General features: G+C 45.7%; 1 protein-coding gene and 1 long non-coding RNA gene across 2 annotated transcripts; both read left to right on the top strand.

The window, feature by feature from the left end:
* The first annotated feature begins 7,741 nt into the window (after positions 1–7,741).
* LOC123165188 (uncharacterized) lies at positions 7,742–8,948 on the top strand. The gene is made up of 3 exons (XR_006482824.1): positions 7,742–7,978; positions 8,054–8,312; positions 8,884–8,948. It is a non-coding gene; the product is annotated as an uncharacterized lncRNA (long non-coding RNA).
* A 1,677-nt stretch (positions 8,949–10,625) lies between these two features.
* On the top strand, positions 10,626–20,029 carry LOC123165189 (hydroxyproline O-galactosyltransferase HPGT1). Its single transcript, XM_044582819.1, has 12 exons — positions 10,626–11,071; positions 11,568–11,631; positions 11,726–11,775; positions 12,226–12,419; positions 13,852–13,915; positions 13,989–14,061; positions 14,440–14,563; positions 17,783–17,870; positions 17,977–18,027; positions 18,121–18,192; positions 18,322–18,434; positions 19,701–20,029. The coding sequence occupies exons 1-12, from the start codon at positions 10,950–10,952 to the stop codon at positions 19,721–19,723; spliced, it is 1,038 nt and encodes a 345-aa protein (XP_044438754.1). The 5' UTR covers positions 10,626–10,949; the 3' UTR covers positions 19,724–20,029.
* The last annotated feature ends 1,395 nt before the right edge of the window (positions 20,030–21,424 follow it).

Consider the following 21,424-nt stretch of genomic DNA (forward strand, 5'->3'; position numbering starts at 1 on the left):
TACAAGTATTTTATGTGCTCAAAGCCAATGACATTCAATTCAAGTTGAGTAACAAGCATGCATTTGTGGGAAAGAGCATCCACCACAACATTCTCTTTACCCTTAATGTATTTGTTGACATAAGGAAAAGCTTCAATAAACTCACTCCATTTGGCATGTCGCTTATTCAGTTTAGTTTGACCTTTAAGATACTTGAGTGTCTCATGGTTGGTATGGATGACAAATTCATGAGGACGGAGATAATGCTCCCACACATGCAACACTCGAACCAAAGCATACAACTCTTTGTCATAGATGGGATAGTTGAGTTGCACGCCGGAAAGTTTTTCACTGAAATGCACAATTGGGCGCTTATCTTGCATGAACACACCTCCTATACCATTGCCACTAGTATCACAATGAACTTCAAAAGTTCTATCAAAATTGGGCAAGGCAAGCGAAGGAGCATGTGTAAGCAATTTCTTAAGCTCATGAATTGCGGTATCTTGGGATGGTCCCCAAACAAATGGTGCACTCTTTTTACTCAAGGCATGCAAAGGGGATGCAATAGTGCTAAAGTCCTTAACGAATCTATGATAGAAGCTGGCTAGGCCAAGGAAATTTTGCACTTGTTGCAAGTTGGTTGGTTGTGGCCAAGTTTTAATAACATCTATTTTAGCTTCATCAACATGAACACCCTTAGATGACACAACAAAACCCAAGAAAACAAGCTTGTCAACACCAAAAAGGCATTTGTCCATATTAGCATAAAGGCGCTCTTTTCTTAGAGTTTGCAAAACGGTTCTAAGATGGGTGACATGATCTTCTAGAGACATGCTAAACACAAGAATATCATCAAAGTAGACCACAACAAAAACACCAATGTAAGGTCTAAGAACATAATGCATCACACGCATAAAGGTGACGGGTGCTTCGGATAAGCCCATAGGCATGACCAACCATTCATACAAGCCAAACTTGGTTTTGAAAGAGGTTTTCCATTCATCACCCTCTTGGATGCGAATTTGGTAATAACCACTCTTAAGATCAATCTTAGAGAAAATGGTGGCTCCGCTAAGCTCATCTAGCATATCATCAAGGCGTGGGATGGGGTAACGATAACGAAGAGTGGTAGCATTAATAGGACGACAATCGGAACACATGCGAAAACTACCATCTTTCTTAGGCACAAGAATTACCGGTACGGCACAAGGACTTAAACTTTCACGTACATGTCCATTGTCAATGAGTTGTTGTACTTGCCCTTGTATTTCCTTGGTTTCTTCGGGGTTGACGCGGTAGGGTGCCTTGTTTGGTAACGTTGCGCCGGGGATGAGGTCGATTCGGTGTTTGATGCCGCGTAGTAGAGGTAGACCCGGAGGTAGCTCATCGGGAAATACGTCCTTGAATTCGTGCAGTAGAGAAGACAACACTAAAGGTAGATGGTGCGAGGTGTTAGTTTTAGGTGCTTCGTCCTTGCACAATAGGACATAGTGCATAACACTTGATGGGTTCTCACACACTTCTCTCATCTCACTTTTGGTAGAGAATAACACTAAGTTTTTCTTGTCGCTCATCGTGGAGGCACTCAATTTTGGCTTGTGGCGCTCACTCTCTTTTTGCTGGTTCACTCACTATTCTCTCCACAATGGGTGGTTGCTTGCTTGTCGGCGATCACTTGGCTTGGTGACATATGTCATAGCACGTACTCTTTTCCCTTCATCTTGAAGTTGTAGTGATTGGTTCGCCCATTGTGGATGACGCCGCGGTCGAATTGCCAAGGTCGTCCAAGTAGGAGGTGGCAAACGGACATAGGAACCACATCACACTCCAAGGTGTCTTCCTATGCTCCAATCCTGAAGGAGACTTGAACGGTGTGCTCTACTTGAATGGTGCCGGAGTCACTAAGCCATAGGACCTTGTAGGGACAAGGATGCTTCATCTTGACCAATTGTAGCTTGGAACATAGCTCTTCACTTGCCAAATTGTGGCAACTTCCTCTGTCGATGATGACCTTCACGGACCTTCCATTGATGCCCGCCTTGGTGTGGAAGATGTGGCAACGTGGTCTTCCTCTTGTTGGTGTTGAAGGGTCAAGACCTTGAAGACAACGAGAGCGGGGCTTGAATCATTGTCACAATAGACTTGGTCATCTTCATCATCATTCACTTGCCGGTGCATGTCCACATGCTCAAGGGCTTCCATTTCTTCTTCACTCATGGAGTCGTAGGTACCATCGTCGTTGGCGATCATGGTGCGCCGGTGGGACATTGGTATGTCTTGTAGCCTCGGCCTTGGCAAGTAAAGCATTTGATGGAACTTGTCTTGTCAATCTCATTCGGTGGAGTTGTAGATGATGAAGCTCTCGGCTTGAAGTTGCTTGTAGTAGGAGGACGACTTGAAGATGTCGAAGTTTTCCTGTAACTTGACTTGTCGCCGGTGCTTGTAGAAGGTTTGGTTGAGGTAGAAGGAGGCGTAGTCGTTGAGGCTTGATTGTATGAGCCATATGGCTTGGAAGAGTACTTGGCGTACTTGTAGTCTTCTTGCACTTGACGCTCCACCTTGGTATCTTGGTGCACGAGCTCGATGAGGTTGGAGTAAGGTTGGAAGTCGGCGATCTTCTTGATAGGATGGTTGAGTCCGTTCAAGAAACGGACCATAGTTTGCTCATCATCTTCCGTGACATTAGCTCGAATCATGGCAATCTCCATTTCCTTGTAGTACTCTTCAACAGTCTTTGTGCCTTGCTTGAGTAGTTGTAGTCGCTTGAAGAGGTCACAACTATAGTACGTGGGTACAAAGCACACTCGCATGAAATCCTTCATTTGATTCCATGTTGTGATGGGTGGGTCACCTCTTGCCGCTCGGCGCTCAATGACTTGCTCCCACCAAATGAGGACATAGTCTTGGAACTCAAGAGATGCCATGGCGATCTTCTTCTCTTCCTCATAGTTGTGCAAGCGAAAGATCTTGTCAACATTCAATGCCCATGATAGGTTGTCTTCGGGGTCGTTGCTTCCGGAGAACTTAGGCATGGTGAACTTGAGCTTGCCGTAGCGTTGCTCTTCACTGTGTTGGGGTCGATGGTGATGACGCTCTTGGCGTGGACGAGGGTCTTGAGCCGCTTGCTCCTCATGCTCCGCTTGATTGTTTTGTCGTTGAGGTTTCTCATTTCTTCGCGCTCCTCAAGGCGTGCGGCTTCTTCTTGGCGCTCTCGACGTAGGGCCTCTTCTTGTAGTCTTGCTTGGCGGTTGCACTTGTCGACGACTAGTGTAGCTTCGCGTAGAGCACGTTGGGCTTCAAGGTTTTGTTCCTCACGACATTGTTGTTCTTGTCGAAGGGCATCACCATCTTGTTGTTCTTGTTGATCTTGGCGTATTGGATCTTGCACTTGGACTGGAGGCTCATTAGCTTGTTGCCATTGGCGTGCACGTTCACGGAGACGACCTTGTAGACCATTGCCATGGAATGGGTTTTGTGGAGCTTGATGATCTGCATGGCCTTGGCGACGATGCGAACGAGCTCGAGGAGGACTTGCATCCGAAGAAGATTGCGAAGAATGTCAACTTGAGTGGCTCCATCTTGAGTATGACGAAGAGGTAGAAGAATGGTTGATCAACAAGGCGCGGATCTCGTCCATCCTTGCATTGCTCTCCTCTTTTTGTGCGTCGAGCTTGCTGTCGAAGTAGTCTCTTGTACGTTGTTCGGATTGTCGCACGTCGGTGGCGAGTAAGTTGATGTGGTCGCTTAAAGCTTCTTGTTCTTGGTGCAAAGCTCTTTTTGCGCCGAAGAGGTGGTTCTTGGTGACATAGTTGTTCAGGTCCTCATCTTGCTCGATGAAGAGTGGATTCGAAGAAGTAGTTGGCCTATCCATCATCTCAAGCAAATGTAAGTGGAAGAATGAAAAGAACTAGACCAAATGTACCTTATCTGATGTTGAAAATGGATCAATGGTCACTCAATAGTGTAACAAGGAAATATCACAATTGGTACCAGATCCCGTCGATTTCTCACACCTACACAAATAAAGCCTTTGGTGGAGCTTGGTGAGGATGTTGGACAAAATTTATGCAATTGTTAGCAAGACTCAATAATGTTGGAAAAGATTTACAAATGTGCAAATGCAACAAGTAGACCAATAGCAAAATGTGGCACACGGAAAGATAAACGGGGTCGTGCAACCAAAAATGAGCTCAAAATGTGGAACCCACGAAGATGCTCTTATTGCACAATACTCGAAAGACGCTAGCACGATTGCACAATAGGCGGATACGAGACTTGTGCACAACCTATATAGCAACAATGCAACGACTTCTATCCCAAGTATGTTATATGTATGGTGTTCCGGAGATATGATCCAAGATGATCGAGTAATGGCAATCTTAATGTAGTATGATGCTATAGTTCTTGCTTAAAAGCTCGCTTATCTTTCTCGTTTGCTTAAAAGCTTGTTGGCTCTTTCTCTTTTGAGATCTTTCTTTGTACACTTATGCAAAACTTCACTAATCAAGATAGCAATTGTGTATATGCGGTGACAACCTTGTGACACAAGAGATGATACCAAGATACGTATACCAAGATGATGTGATATGTGCAATGAGACGATGATCACTAATGTGCACAAGTAATGTTGTCGGCAATACTCAAAGGCCAGTCTCGATACGTAAGTGACGCGAAAATGGTCTCGGGGGTTTAACAATGCAAAGGCAAGGGAATACACCAAGGTGTCATCGAGTTTACCGTCCCTTGATTACGGAGGATGGTGTCAAGATGATGAGGTGGTCGATGTCGATGACGAAGATGAGCGGCGGTGATGTCGGTGTCGAGCCGTCCCTAAGTAGCCGAAACACGTTAGGAAACGGAAACCGCAACTCAAATCCTCAAAGAACAAACGTGTCAAACTCGTCGGAGTGCGTAGCGGGTAATCGATGGTGGTTGCGGAAAGCGGTAGTGGTATGCTGCAATGTAATGAGGGGTTAAGGGAGTGGTGGTGCGGAAGGTGTAGTGTGCGGCTGAAAATTTTCGGGGAAAAGTTCAGTTTCGTGAGGAAACATCGGACGTCCGGTGGTGGTCGGACGACCGGTGTCTGTCGGACGTCGGGTGTCTGGGCGATTTCGAGCACGGGATGAACTTCTAGGCTTCGTGGTGGAGAAGCAAAATTTGGTCAAAATTGGACAAATTTGTGGATGGAAATTGGGGAAATGATGGGGGGAAGCTAGATCCACACGTGGCAAAGCAAATCCATGGATCAAATCCAACAAAACTTCATCATACCAACAAATCACAACAAAAAATTGGGGCTATTTTTGGTGGGGAATTTTCGAAATTGGGACAAAATCAACAAAATTAGCCTAGAAATCAAAGGGCGGGGGATCCAAATTCGTGATCAACCAAGGCTCATGATACCAAGATGATATAGGGTGGAGACACTAAGGCCGATCTTTCACGATTTGGAGGGAATCCGATGAAGAACACGAGCGGAAATGAGAGGGAACACTTGAATCAACGAGAATCGATCGCACACGTGCTAGATCCATGAACACAAAGAGGCCATACAGATCGAAAGACAACAAAGGAAGGATACAAGTAGATAGTTCTTCTCCAAGAGGAGGTCTTGAATCCACTAGGGGATCTTCTCCTAGGTGGAGGGCTTGAATCCACTTCGGGGATCTTCTCCTAGATGGAGGACTTGGCCTCCAATGGAGTAGGTATCAAGTGGATGAGCAAAGCTCTATCTCTCATATGAGCTAAACCAATGCTAACCCTAGAAAGAGGGAGGTGGAGGAGTATATAGTCTAGGGTCACGAAAGGGTACATGGGCCTCGACCCAACACGCTGTGCACAGACATGCGTCGGTCGTCCGGCAGCTACCGGACGCCCGGTGGCTCGTGAGGGTCCGGACGCCCGACATTTTGGCTCGGTTCAGGCGGCGTCGGATTTCCGGAGGCGGTCGGCTGTCCGGTCGTCGGTCGTCCGGAGACTTCAGACTTTCGATAACTTCCATTCTGTTGTGTGACACCGGTCGTCCGGGCGCTGGGAGGTGTCAGACGTCCAGTCCGTGTCGGTCGTCCGGCCGCTGGAGTCCTCGCTGGCTGGGTCTTGGGCTGTCTGGCTGACGCTCCAGGCGTTGGACGTCCGGTCTAGGCCGGTCGTCCGGTGGCTGTAGACTCCTGGCAGCTCCTTCTCGCGATCCTTGGACTTGGCGTCCTCGCTAGCTCATCCGTTAGATGTAGTGGTTCCGTGGCTTCCCTCTAAGTACCTGATCACACATAGGGTTTCCGCTTGAGGTAGTAGCCATGTCTCACATGTAGAAAGTGGTAGTTTGGAGAGGAGCGAGTTCATCTTAGTTTTCGATAGCCCTTGCTCAAGCTCTTGTCATAGGTCCATTTGGTGTCGTAGGAGACGAAGGTAGGTCCATGGGGATGACCGTAGGATGCTCCGCATCACTATGGACTCAATGTGTTCATTGACCACTTAACCAAAAATGTAGAGTCTTGAAGCTTTTGCCAATGCCTGTCCTTTGTAGCTGGAGGGGTCCACTTCTGAATCCATTCATAAGCCAATGTTGAAATCTTCCTGAAATATACTAGATGAAGATATTAGTCCAACAAAATATATGTTGACATCAGTTACCAAAATCACCAAGGGAGTGAATGTGCTTTCAGAACCGTACACGCTGACCCCCAAAACCCTGCAGGATGTCATCAAGGCTCAGCTCCTGGCAGCGGATGGGTGCTACAAATGATTTTGAGGGGTTTGTGCATAGACCAGAGACATGACCAAAATCCGTCAGAACCTGCAGCAATGTGTCAGTCTCTGTCTTCACTCGGTTGGAGAAGACAATTGCGTCATCAGCATAGAGGCTGACCCACGGATTGGGCCCCCTCCTGGGCAGAGCAGAGAGCTTGCCACGCTCAACGGTGAGGCGGAGGATGTGCTGCTGGGGGTCGATCACCAGGATAAAAAGAAACTACGATAGTGGGCCCGCTCTGCCTAAGGCCCCTCCGGTGCGCAATTTGGGAGCCATCAACACCATTAAGGCTGATGGCGGAAGATACGGTGCATAACATGGTAACAACCCAGTTTCTCCAACGCTGACTGAAACCTATGGCCTGAAGCAGCTCGAGCAAGTACTTGTAACATCCCAAATTTTCTAAATTTGGAATGTTAACAGGATCATTATTTTTCAACATGATTTCTATGCATATTTGAATTTTCTGAATATTTAAAGAGTTTTTCAACTCAAGGCAAAAAAATTTGGAGTGGAGATAATATGACTTCTCCCCTATTAATTATATTTGAAAAATGCTAAGAATATATTCTGGAGTCTACATAAATTATTTTGACTTTGTGGAACTCAAAATTATTTTATTGTTGTTATTATAATGCTCTTTATGTGCTTGTTTTGCATAAAATAATTTTCCAAAATTTCATTTGTGTTGTAAAAATGTTCACTATTTTATATAGTAGTTCTAATATTGGTCTGTGTATTGTGATATTTTTTAAGAAGTACTCTGGTATTTTCTTTTAGCCAATACCTTCCCTGTATAGTATAACATTTTGTTTTTTTGCCAGAAGTTACTGTGCTGTTGGGCTGCGCAGTAGCAAAACCAGCGCCTAGTTATTTATTTATTTTCTTCGCCCGCGTGCGTTACGCACGCAACAGCAGTAGCAGGCCGGAGGCCCATTTTCACTCAGCGAGCAGCCTTCACACTAGCCTTTTTATTTTCACTCTGCCGCTGACCACTCTGGCCCACGGTCTCATCCCCTACCTCCAGCGTGTTCCTCACGGACACCTAATCCCGATCCAATCCGTGGATGATTCACTCAAATCTATAGTGCCGTCTCCAAGTTGACCCATATATATATATGCCCGTGTGCTCCTCGTCCGATTTTTGGAAAAATCAAAAGATCCCGTGCCCGTTTCGCCTCGCCCGGATCTCGCCGGAGTTCCACCGCTGCTGACCTCCGCCGTCATCGTTTCCGTCGCCTACAGAGGGTCCCTGAACCTCCCTTCCACTCTGTTGTCTTCGCCTTGATCTCCTCTATCGCCTTGACCCTCTATCTCGCACAGGGGAGGAGTACCGGACCGAGCGCAAGGACCTCGATCCGAAGATCACAGCCACCGCCCGAGTTCTAGCACCGCCGAGCGTAGCTGCGATAGGAGCATCCCCCGCTCTACACCGACAGCACCATCGTCCTCGGAGCTTCGCGGCTCACACGCCTCTATACTTCTCCGTCGCCTAGTACCGCCGGAGCCGCCGCACCGTCCACACCCGCAGCGACCGTACCGGTCTTCCCCCAACTCCGGCCGACGTGTTCTGCTCTTTTCGGTGAGCACATCTCCCGCCCGTCCGATTCAACCTGGACCGGCCAGATTAAATCTCTATTTTTTTTGTTGAAACGTTTTTCTGTTATATGCCGGCCGTCCGTCCGTTAGCCATAACAGCAAACACCCGCCACTCACGCCTTGAAACGTGGCACATCCACAGCAGCCACGGCAGTGTTTCCAGGAACGTAGTCATGGCACAATTTTTTTTGGCAGACTTCATATCATATTTTCGTTTAGGTATAACTTGAGATCCGTAAATCGAAATTCATCGATTCTTTTTCCTATGAACTCATATTGATGGAGAATCTAGTAGAACTAAAATTCCACACTTTTGCACTGTTTAAAATTTGAATTTATTCAAATTTGTATTTAATCTTCCGGAGGTCATATCTTTCAAACCATTTATCCAAATTAGTTGATTCTTTTTGCATTGTGATCCTAGTAGCATGTAGATAGTATATACCTACTGATATGTCCTGTTATTTAAGTTTTATTTGAGTTATTTGTTGTTGGCTTTATTGTGGTGTTATGTGATTATGTTTTATTTATCGGTGCCTTCGTTAAACATATAGATTGTCTTGAGTGTGAAGCGGATCAGGACTAAGCGTTAGAGTACTTCAACACCATTCAAGGCAAGTTTGCATTTTTTATTTTGCTCATCTTATATTTCTGCTATGGATGTGTAGTTGTTGAGATATGTTATATGTTTAGTTGATCATTATGTTACGTGTTGTCATGTTTTGGTATTGACTGTGTTATGTGATGGTGTGAGTAGCTTGCGATGGTAGACGTGGGTATGTGTCGAGTGATGCATGGAAGTGGTGAATGCGTCAATGGCTGAGCGCTCTATTGTCCCTAGAGAATGCGCCATGGCAAAGTGCACTTGAGGTTTCAGGGATTAAATCAGGTGAATGCGTTGATGTCTGAGCGTTTTATTGTCCCTAGAGAATGCGCCACGACTGTGCGCGCTTGAGACTTCTTGAAGATCCTTTTCATCTCGGGTATTTTTGGATGTGGTCTAGTTAGCCGTGTGACAATTGTGTTTCTGTAAAACCTTGACTTTGTTGGCGGAGGTAGGTGAAGTTAGCTTTATGCAAAACCAATTTGAGTGTTGATGTAGGTGCTATATCATTTATGTATGATTTGCCAATACATTTAACGTATTGACCCTTGTGGCTGTAACTTATCATGTTGCAGGATTTTCAGATGATCAGTGAGATACAGCAGGGTCGCAAGCCTTCACTAAGCATTTTCGCCAGTGGGTCATTGATGAGACTCATCGTTTATTATGCTACATTTCTACTGTTGTTATTGAATAAAGCTAGCCATGTGCTACTCAGTTTGTAATACTTTATAAATTTTGGATCATACGTTATAGTAAATGATGCACTTGTTATTTGATATTCATATATGTACTGTGTGTGCTAGCGAATTGATTCAGGGACTAGCACGGTAAGCACAGAGACATCGAATCTTATGAGGTTCGGGTCGTTATAGTACTCCCAAGACACCGCGTCAAAAGCACGAGCAATATCATTTTGAATGGCAGTAGTGGCTTCCTCTTGCAATGCATGACTCAGACGATATTTCAGACATGAAGATAATTGTCATGGATGCTCTTGGATAGAAAGAAAGCACTCTGAACGCAGGAGATCAACTTGTTCATCTTGTCAGAAAGGCGCATCGATAGAATTTTAGAGATGAGTTTTGTAACAGAGTGCACGAGGCTTATTGGTTTGAAGTGCCCTAATTCATCCGAGTTTTCTTTCTTTGGAAGCAGAATCAGCCTTGCCATGTTGAGCTCCACAAAACCAACATCATTCATGTGGAAGAACTTGTCCATGGCGCGCATAATGTCACCTTGATCGTGCCCCAGCAGCATCTGTAAAACTTCCTTGTGAAGGGCTTGATCGGTCGGCAAACTTCATCTTCAGTGAAGGGCAGGTCCAGAGCGAGGGCAATCATCGTCTCAGGACCTCTGAGAAGTGGCCATGTACAACATCCCGTTCGTCGTGACGAGAAGTTGCAATTACACCATACTTTGTCCTGATGTACATTGTTCAAAAAGTGTATGTTTTTAAAAGCGAAGAGTATATATTTGAACAAAATATCCAACATATGTGGATTCAGCTTGATGCATATTGTTCCCAAAACACTATTTTTCATTTCGCATTAATTGGAACAATTAAGTAGCCCTTCTTTATTACTTGCATAGGAGTAACACGCTGGCCCGGAGAAAATGATTTCTTTCTTTCTTTTGCCATCATCAGTCAAATAGAAACATCCCTATTCTGATCCTCGGCCTTTGAATAGCAGGGGATTTCTCTGAAATCCAAATCGCTGCAACAACGAAAAAGAACCACCAAAACGGTCCGCAACGCACCAACCGGCGGCACTCAGCCAGTCGGACTCCGCCACCTGCCCACCTCCCCCCGCAGCTTCCAGAAGCTTCCAGAACTCGAAGAAACCTTTTTGGCGCTGGTCACTGAGAAGGAGGGTTGGGAAGGGCACCGCTGGGATCTCCACGGCAGAGGGCATGGCGAGCCGGCAGTGCTGAGATCACGGTGGAGCGGAGCGGAGTGTCCAGTCCCACGCGTGCCGCGCGGGATCCGGGGGAAAGGAGGGGACCGAGGTCCTGATGCAGATCCGGGATGGCCTGCGGCGGCAAGCGCCATCGGCCACTGGGGCGATGCGGTCGCCGATGTCGGCGATGATGCTCGCCATGTTCGCCACCATGGCATCCTTCTACGTCGCTGGCCGGTGAGTCCGCCTGCTCGCTCGACGCATTGAGCGGCTCCTTGAAATGCTCACGCCTGATCCCTCTGCAAGGTTTTTTTCTCTGCGGGTTTACCGTTATGGTGAATTCTGAATCCTTGAATTGCTCTGGCGGAAGAAATGTGTAGTTTGTGTGTCTGGGAAGCTTAAGTGGGTCTTCTAGTGCCACTGCTTAAACTGGGATTATTTCTGTTTTGTTTTATATATCATTTATCCTCTAGATAGAGGGAGGGAGATATCTTTTGTTCGTTTCTATGAAGCAACCGATAAGTGGTTTTGACCTTTTGCTGATCTTCGAGAGGGGAACTTTGTTGACATTGCGAATGTTAGATTGTCTCAGGATGCACAGAATCACATTTACCTGATAAAAGAGCAGATATCTTTTGTTCGTTTTTATCTAGTATATAATCCATAAAATTTTGGTTTTTGACCTTTTGCTGACCTTCGAGAGGGAAACTTTGTTGACATTTGCAAATGTTAGATTGTGGCAGGATGCACAGAATCGGGTTTACCTGATAAAAGAGCTCGACAGGCGAACCGGCCAGGTATGTTGCTTCAGATCCGACTATCCCTTCCAGCTAACTAGAACAATAGCTGCCTTTTGGTGTGACCTAAGCATACGAGTTCTGTCAAATTCAGGGGCGATCGGCAATATCAGTGGACGATACTTTGAAGGTTGTTTCATGCAGGTAACTGTGATCTAGCAGGACCCATTACTATGCAGATGTTGCCTTCTTAATGTACACGCTGACAAATAGTCGAATGCCATGCTACATTGTTCATTATTCTGTTTTTGCAAGTAAACTTGTTATGGCCGGCCGGGGGCCTTTTTGCCCACGGCCGGGCAAGAGGGAAGGGGATTTCCTTCTTAATTCTTGCTTGATTAGATTGATACATCTCCTCTCTTTATATAGAGAGGTTTACTTGACTCCCAAGCAAGGCTTACTTGACCCCTAAGCAAGCGACCCTTATCTCTAATTAACCCTAAGACTAACGGGCTATACCGCCAGCCCAGGGCCATTAGGCCTATTACGTACTCTAACAAAACTGGAGCTGGTTCTTCATAGTTGCAGATTTTCTATTGTGATAGTTGGAACTTTGAGCTATAGTAGTAACTCATTAAGCGCTTTAATGTTTAGGCAGCAAGGCAAGCGGTTGGCATCACTCGAGATGGAGTTGGCTGCAGCAAAGCATGAAGGATTTGTTGGCAAATATACCTCTGAGACAAATGCGACTCATTCTAGGAAGAAGCCTCTGGTTGTTATTGGGATAATGACAAGCTTTGGTAGAAAAAATTACCGTGAAGCTGTCAGGAAATCATGGCTTCCGACAGGTACGACTTCATAGTGCATGTCTTATAAGCCATGGTCATAAATTCATATAATTGGGGGTGCAACCTCCATTTTTTTTTTCATATAATCACTGTGGTAATCTATTTTGTACTTTGGAGGTTATTGCCAAGTTATAAAGTGCTTATAGTGATAGTGGCAATGTTCAGAAAATCGTTTACTGGTAACAGCTTGGTCGGTTGGCGAGTAAAGGATTAATAGGCGAATGGGCCGATAAATCAGTTAATCGGCTACTCAGTGACACACCTAGGAAGGATTTATCGGTCTGTTCTGTCCGATATCCTATATACCTAAGAGAGTTATCCCCACTAACTTATTTATCTCAACATGCAATCATGCATGGGAAAAGATCCACCACAACATTCAATCATGCATGGGAAATGACCCACCACAACATTTAACCATGCATGTTTTTTTCCCATTCAGTTTATTCTACTTATATTCAATAAATACTGTTACAACTATACATAATCAAATATAATAAGTCATATGTATTTTTTAATTTTGGTTCTCATGTTATCAACCCAAATTTTCATCAACCAATTCCTGCAGCAACACGCGGGGTATCCTCTCGTTTTGAACAATGGGTAGTGCGTATTAGACAAATTAGGGCTTACCAGTTCCTGGGTTAGTTATCAGATATTTTTGTATCATGTCAAATCATCAGAATGTTGGCAATCTGTTTGCTTGTTGATATGACTGCTACTTAAATAAACTTGATGCAATGTAATGCCATACATAATAGCATGATGCATGCTCAAACATTACCTATTTTGATGATCCTATAAACACCGCTTGCTGTAAAATTTGAAGTACAACATATGGAATTCTTAAGTTGTATCTAGAATATAAATTAATAAATTATTAAGTTTCAAGAACCAACTAGTAGAACCAAAAATCTGAACTGATGGAGAAGGTTGGGCAATCCCCATATACTTCACCCCCCCCCCCCCCCCCCCCCTCTTCACTTGTGGCTCGATAAGGCCTAAACACGGACAGAAAGAGGCCAAAGTTTTTTATTTTATTTTAATTGTGAAAGCCGAGACTTAAACCCAAGATCCCTTAGCTCTGAGACCATGTCAAGTTTCATGCACCAACCAGTAGAACCAAAAATCCGAACTGATGAAGGTTGGGCAATCCACATATACTTCGATGACCTGGACAGAGCCAGTCTTGTGTAAAATTACTAATCATTTATGAACAAAACTTATGCATTTGGCATTGGTAGGTATTGGACAAAATCTAGAAGCAAATGCTGCAGTTCTACTTATTTTTAAAATGAGACTCTGGCAATGCTGATCTTTAGTTAATAAAGACAGTAAAATGTGTTCCATCTATTTCCTTAGTTTTGAAACTTACTGTTGGTAAGAAATGCTCTCTGTTGTCTTTGTGGTTTAAATTTACTTATGTGTGCAGGTTCACTGCTGAAGAAACTAGAAGATGAGAAAGGCATTGTAGTACGTTTCATAGTTGGAAGAAGGTACTGTATACTTACAATCCTACTGCAATGATAATATGAAGTCTAGATATCTGATAGTTGCTCCTCCATGCAGTGCAAATCGAGGAGATCGTTTTGACAGGGAAATCGATGACGAGAATAGAAGTACAAATGATTTTGTGATCTTGGTATGCCTGATTTATGAATCGAACATATGATACCGACACTGTTTAGGATTTCATTTGATCAACTTTTGATCTTGGTCCTCTTTCGTAGTGTTGAATTCAGATTTCAAAAGGCAAAAAGAAAAGGAAACATATTGATAGTTGTTTGCCTTGTTACTATGGACTATGTGCTGCCTGAGATACCAGTCGAATTACAAGCCACCTAGCTTTGCTACTGTATGTTACTTTTTGTATGGCGTCCAAATTGTTATGAAAAAGAACCCCCACCCTGACCCACCTTTTTCATTTCAAGATAACTTGCTAGAGCCGTGTTTTAAATTTTTTTACACTGGATGTTTTGTTTCTCACTTTGTAGTTCTTGACTATTATTGGGCATTGCAGGATGATCACATAGAGTCTGATGAAGAGCTCCCTAAGAAGACAAAACGTTACTTTGCTAATGCTGCAGAGACATTTGATGCTGAATTTTATGCTAAGGTCAATGATGATATATACATAAATGTTGGTAAGTATCATCTGTTAACTTTTATTACGTCTGAACAATTTTGTAGGATAAATGGTACTCCTTCCAGTTCAAAATAGTTTATGCATTTTGACTGTACATAATCTTGAGGATCTGACTATGGCTTGTATTATTTACCAAAATATGCTTTTAAAAATTCATGAACTTTAATATTAAGGTATTCTTACAACAAATGTACTTGTATAATTTTTGTTTGGAGTGTATGAGCAACCAAAAATATTATTATTGAACCAGTAGTTACAGACAAAGGGGATTATTATGTTTGTATGAGGAGCTGTATCAATCTGCTGATCTGCATGATATGTTTCAAGTATCAATTTGTTATTGCCAATTTAAGTGCTCCAATTTTTTTTTGTTGATATGTTATGATGGTAATGAACTTGGGAGTTGGAAAAGGGACTTCAGTTAGCTATTGCATTTCTACAGAATAAACTGAAACTTTTTTCTTTGAGAAAACGCAGAAGCTTTGCGTTTCTTTGCATTGAAAAGATAGAAGTTCAGTTACAGACGTCCGAGGACGCGCAGGTTACAGCATGGTTAGTGCATGTCCTAGGTTTGTGGTAGCACAAGCCGGAGGCCAGCTGCCCCAGCAGCCGCCCAAGAGCAGGCCTCGTCCTTGATCCTATCGAGTAGCGTATTCATAGATGGTGATGCGTTGTCGAAGATGCAGCTGTTCCTATGCTTCCAAACCATCCAAGGCATGAGCAGCGCAACGGGTTTCAGGGCTTTGTGAAGGCTCGGCGGCGTGTTCTCTTCGGCATGCTTCCACCAGTCCATGAGCGAGGGCTCGCGGGTGGGATTCGGGGCTGGAATGTGCAGCCAGGCCAGGACCTCGTGCCATGCCTGGCGAGCGAAGGGGCATTCCAGCAGCAGGTGTCGGAGCATTTCCGGCTCTTGATCGCATAGGAGACAGCAAGGGTGGTGTTGCAGTCCATGGCGAGCCAGCCTCTCAGCAGTCCAGCACCGGTCTTGGTTGGCCAGCCAGTGGAAGAATTTTACTCTCGGCAGCGCCCAACTTTTCTAGATAAGCTTCCAGGAGTAGCAAGTCGTCGATCCATGGAATGTGGCCAAGTAGCTGGATTGGGCGGAGTAGGTGCCGCTCGCCGTCCATTTCCAGATCAGCTGGTCCGGGGCAGCGGAGAGCTCGGTGTGCTGCATTACCTGCGAAAGCTGCAGGTACTGACCAATCTCATGCAGGCCCAGGTTGCCGTGAATGTCGCGTGCCCAGGAGTTGCCATTCAGCCCGTCCGCCATGGTTCTCGCCGTGCGCCGTCGCTTGGGGATGCAGTCGTAGAGGTTGGGCAGGAGCTCGCAGACGGACTGGCCGTTGATCCACCGGTCCTCCCATAGCAGGGTGGTCAATCCATTCCCGATGACCATGGACGTGCATGGCCAGAAGAGCGCACGCTCCATGGACGAGAACTGGAGGTCAAGCCCTTGCCACGCTCGCTCGGGATCTGTTCCGGTGAACCACAGCCAACACAGCCTCCGTGCAAGGCCGGCTCGTTCGAGGTCGCGCATGCCTAGACCCCCAAGCTCGACGGGGTGGCAGACGCGGTCCCAGTTCACGTGGCAGTGCCCTCCGTTGGCAGCGGCGCGCCCAGCCCACAGAAGTTCGCGCTGAATCTTCTCGAGCTGCTTGATAGTCTTTTTAGGGGGCGCGAACGCGAGCAGCTGGTGCACCGGGATCACGCACAGGACTGATTTAACCAGTGCCAGGCGCCCGGTTTTGGTCATCAGCCAGGCCTTCCAAGTTGGGAGGCGTGCGGCGACCGAATCGACCATGGGCTGCAGCTGGGCGGCTGATGGGTGGCGTGTGGACAGGGGGATGCCGAGGTAGGTGATAGGGAGTGTCACCACCGGGCATCCGAGGTGCGCGATCGTCTCCGTGGCCGCCTAGTCGCCGTGCAAGATGGTAGCGGAGCTCTTGGCGAAGTTCACTTGGAGGCCAGAGGCCCTGCAGAACAAGGCGAGGATCTCCTTGACCGCAGCGACGTCGCCAGCTGTGGCGTGGCAGAAGACCATGACGTCACCGGCGTAAAGCGAGATCGCTGGGATGTGTCGTCGGGGGTGCAGCGGCTGCAGAATGCCCAAGCTGTGGGCGCGTCTCAGGAGCCGTCCGAGCGTGTTGACGGTGAGCACGAAGAGCTGCGGGGGCATAGAGTCGCCCTGGCGGAGCCCTTGTCGGTGCCAGATGGGTGGTCCGGGCTCGCTGTTCATTAGAACATGCGTGCTGGAGGAAGCGGTTCCCAAATCCATATTGGCGCAAAACCTTGAAGAGGAATGGCCACGATATGGAGTCGAAGGCGCGCGTGAGGTCGAGCTTAAGCATGACTCGTGGAGCTCCCAAATGGTGTAACAGCTTGAGCGACTGCTTGACGAGGGCGTAGTTGTCGTGTAAGCTCCGTCCCGAGATGAATGCATTCTGGTTGCGGCTGACTGGCGATCCAGCTTGGCGCCGAGGCTCGAAAGCACCTTGGCGAAGAGCTTGGCGACAAGGTGAATAAGGCTGATCGGTCGGTAGTCGCGCAGTCCATGGGCTGCGGCGTTCTTCGGGAGCAGCGTCAGAAGCGCTTGGTTCAGCTTGCAGAACCCCCTTCCTCGCAGGTCATAGAGCTGCTGGCGCACGTCGAGAAAGTCCTGCCTGACGATGCTCCAGCACGCGTGAAGGAATTCCACCGTGAACCCGTCTGGTCCCGGCGCCTTGTGCGCGGGGAGGCGCTTGACAGCCTCCCAGATCTCCTCCGCGCTGAACGGTTCGTCAAGGTCGGCGAGGTCTGTCGGTTCAATGAGCTGCGACAGGTCCAGGGAGTGCTCCTGGTCGGCGGCGGTGCCGAGCAGGGCGTCGTGATAGAGGAAGGCTGCCTGCGCCATCTCAGTGTGGTCCGTGAGCACCCTGCCATCCGCAGTAATGCTAAAGATGCGGTTCTTCTGTCGTCTGAACGAGCACTGCCGGTGGAAGAAGCCCGTGTTAGCATCGCTGTCTTTGAGGTTGGCTATGCGGGGGTGAGAGATTGCGTGATTCCTGGGCCTTGTCGAAGCGAAACTTTTTTATCTGTAAAAAAGTCTATCTGCATGATCTTGGTTTCTGGAATGCATTTTTCGCACTTGCTCGACATGTTTTATAGTCAAATAGCACTTTCAGTATTTTTGCGGGGAAAAGCAGCACCTAACATGGAACAACATATTGTGTTTATGCAGACACTCTGAGTGCAATGCTTGAAACTCACTGGGACAAGCCTCGTGTCTACATAGGCTGTATGAAATCTGGGGAGGTCTTTTCTGAAGCGTGAGTTGTTTGAGCCAGAAGAAATGGGATTTGTGTACCATGTTTGCCTTTTGCATCCTTTTCTTTGTCAGGGAATCGACAATCGCTAACAGCTTCCTTGAAACAGGACCCATAAGTGGTATGAACCGGATTGGTGGAAATTTGGTGACGGGAAATCGTAAGCAACCTGTACTAGTATTTAATCTTGGTACATTGAATGCTCAAGACCACTACGTTGGTGGCTCACCCATTTCATTGTACCAACTCATAGATACTTTCGACATGCTTCTGGTGAAATGTTTGTCGTATCAAGGGCCGTGGCTCAGTTCATTTCTATAAACAGGTACACAACCTATGCTTTGTGCACTAATATTTATTTTGTATTCTAGCATGGATATAGAAGTAGAAAGAAGAGATGTTTTTATAAGTATACATCTAGTGATGTACCTTTGGTGTCACTTTTCAATGCTAGGTCTGTTCTCCGGACATATGCACATGATGATGTTAGTGTTGGATCGTGGATGATTGGGCTTGCTGTAAAGCATGTAAATGAAGCAAAGCTATGTTGTTCATCATGGCCCTCAGGTTTTACCGTCTCCTTCACTGTACTTATCAGCCTTGTTATTGCTTCCTTTTTTTCCTTGGAACTTGGTATGTGGACGTTATCTTAGAAGTTCATTTTTCTTGTCAAGATTGCATTGTGATGAATGTATCTTTGGTATTCAGGCCATTTATTACCTAGGAACTTTGTTGATGTCTTAGATGGCATGATCTATTTATTTACTTCCCTTATTAGAAATATATACACATGCGTCATATAATCTCCTGAAAGTTTCATATATATAGGATAGAGAGATTATGAGCTATGTTGAAGAAAATCTTCTGTACTCACTAGAATTGCAATAGGTAACAGGAATAACTTAGTCCTGAGAATACATGCCACCGCTAACAAATACTCCCTCCGTTTCTTTTTAGTCTGCATATAAGGTTTGGTCAAAGTCAAGCTTTGTAAAGTTTGGCCAACTTTATATTAAAAAATATCATCATTCACAATATGAAATAAATATTATCAGATGTACCATGAAATGTATTTTCGTACTATATAGTTTTAATATTATAGATGTTCATATTTTTTCATATAAATTTGGTCAAACATCGTGTAGTTTGACTTTGACCAAATTTTATACGCGGAGTAAAAAGAAACGGAGGGAGTACCATATACATGCCACACAATTAGATCATGTTACTCGTTGCCGACAACTCTTTCAATGATGTAAGTTGTGTTCTGAGCTAGTAGTTGGGAGCAGTTATTGTATTGGCACTTTACCTGCTGTCATTCAGGGACTGGTTCTGCTTAGATTATGAATCTGGGGTCCCATTGTTATGGAAACTGGGGTCCCATTGTTATGGAAACTTAGAGCCTGTTCGGAATTCCGCCGGCTCCGCAAAATCCCCGGAGCTGCGGAGCCAGGAAACGGCAGCTCCACGATTTTCAATAGTAACTCCCCCCGCTCCGAGAGTGGAGTTGTGGAGCGGAGGTCCTCCGAACAGGGCCTTAGATTATGAATCTGGGGTCTCTTGTTAAATTTGGAATTAGAGTGGATAATTCATAGTTCCTATTTGAATCTGAAACCAAAGGCCGTTGTTGCTTGTTATTTATTCATAGTTCCTATTTGTGGAATTATTTATCTAATAATGATGTGATTTCACCAGTAACTTAGTACTCCCTCCGTCCCATAATATAAGAACGTTTCTGACACTATACTAGTGTCAGAAACATTTTTATATTATGAGACGGAGGGAGTAGTAGATAATTCAAATATGGGCTAACGACAAAATTTCACATTGCAGGAGCCATGTGTTCAGCTCTTTGATGGGCAGTGCTTCCCTGAAGAAGGGTTTTGTGAAGAGTGTGTTACACTGAATAGATTTTCGTTTTCTCTTGCCATTTCTTTTTTTCTATGCCATCATTGAGCAAGCAGTGTCGGTTCATAGTGAATGTGGTATCTTCAATGCGAAGGAGAAGTATTGTACCTTTTCCTCGTATGCCGGCACTACCTGCCGTAGTTTTTTTGTCATTCCCTAGATCTCCATCAGTACCATTCTTTGCTGACAAACATCACTGTTCGAGTGACAGAAATTAATAGCACTTGAGGAAATTATGTTTACTTACGTATCCACATATATTGTTTCGTGATGATGGTTGTGAAATTCGCTACACCTAGTGTGCCATTTTGAACCAAGAAAAACAAAGTTCAAAGGGTACTCTACGCTCATTATGTACCCTGACTTCGAGTCATTGGCACATGGGGCCCACCAAATGCCGGACCTGCCTGTCAACGACCCAAAGTCAAGCTGGGCTAAGTCAGAGAATGTCATTTGGGAGATTTCAGAGTTGTGACGTATTCCTCGATGAATGTTTGGAGGGAAGAATTACGGAAACAAGCTATATATTTTTTTATTCAATGAAGTGCCTGTGTTGTATGATCACAAACTTGAAAACGCCTTGATTATGGTATATCACTAAACATGTGCTATATTTGACCCAAAGTTTATTTTCTTATTTGTTTACATGAGGTGTGGCGGTGGCGGCGGGGTGGGGTGGGATGCACTTGTCTAGAGAGACTAAGTGAGTTTCTGCAAATGAGTGGGTGGGTGATGTAGGTCTTTATGTGAAAGTACCGCAATTGTGTTTACTTGTGGATTGGACGGTCAGTATTGGTGGATGGTAGACACACTGTCGTCAAACCTAGGTCTTGAAACCCTTCTCCCAAAGTTCGATTGTTGCTTTCCTTAGATGAAGGGGAGTGGTGGAGGGAGGTTGGGGGTGCGGCGACGACGATAGGTAGACGAGAGAGACGGATTCAAGTTCTCGGGGAGGCGCAGTGGTGGTTCCAGGCAGGAGGTGGTTACGAGGGGAGAGATGGGGATGCATCAGGGTGGAGAGGAATGTGCGGATAATTAGTGTAAAAGACCCCCGCTTGAAAGGATAAGACAGATGCTCGAGAGATTCGCAAGGCCCACCAGCCATGTGTCCACTATGCGTGCGACCAACGCGAGGACATTCTAATTGTTATCATTTTAAACGCTTAATATTTCCCATAATTTTAGGTTCACATACTAGTCTCCAGTCTTTTCCCAATCCTCTCCTAGATACGCACCCCCCCCCGCGCGCGCGCACACACACACACGCACACGCACACACACACGCACGCACACACACACACACACACACACACACACACACACACACACACACACACCCCACGTGCGTCACACATGCGCCCAAGAACGTTGATGTAGGGTAAAACCCTAGGTGGCCCGATGTTCACGAATTGGAGGTGAGTTTAAGAACACCAAGAACACAAGGGGAAAACACAAGAAGAACACTATAATGGACAAGATCCACACCAAATACTCCTCAAATCACAAGAATACAAAAGGTGCATCAAGATCCAAAGACAACAAGGAAAATAAAAGATGGGTCTTGATGATTCACCTAGGGAATCCTTCTCCCTTAGGAGGTCTTGATGATTCACTTGTGAATCCTTCTCCCTTAGGAGGCCTTGTACTAC

The sequence above is a fragment of the Triticum aestivum genome, chromosome 7D (assembly GCF_018294505.1).
Source record: "Triticum aestivum cultivar Chinese Spring chromosome 7D, IWGSC CS RefSeq v2.1, whole genome shotgun sequence".
Classification (NCBI taxonomy): Eukaryota; Viridiplantae; Streptophyta; class Magnoliopsida; order Poales; family Poaceae; genus Triticum; species Triticum aestivum.

Coding starts and splice junctions, on each gene's coding strand:
- LOC123165189 (XM_044582819.1), top strand. CDS start 10,950: ATGCAGATCCGGGATGGCCTGCGGCGGCAAGCGCCATCGGCCACTGGG. Junction 14,062..14,439: donor CAAATGATTTTGTGATCTTG/GTATGCCTGATT, acceptor TGGGCATTGCAG/GATGATCACATAGAGTCTGA. Junction 14,564..17,782: donor TGATATATACATAAATGTTG/GTAAGTATCATC, acceptor GTGTTTATGCAG/ACACTCTGAGTGCAATGCTT.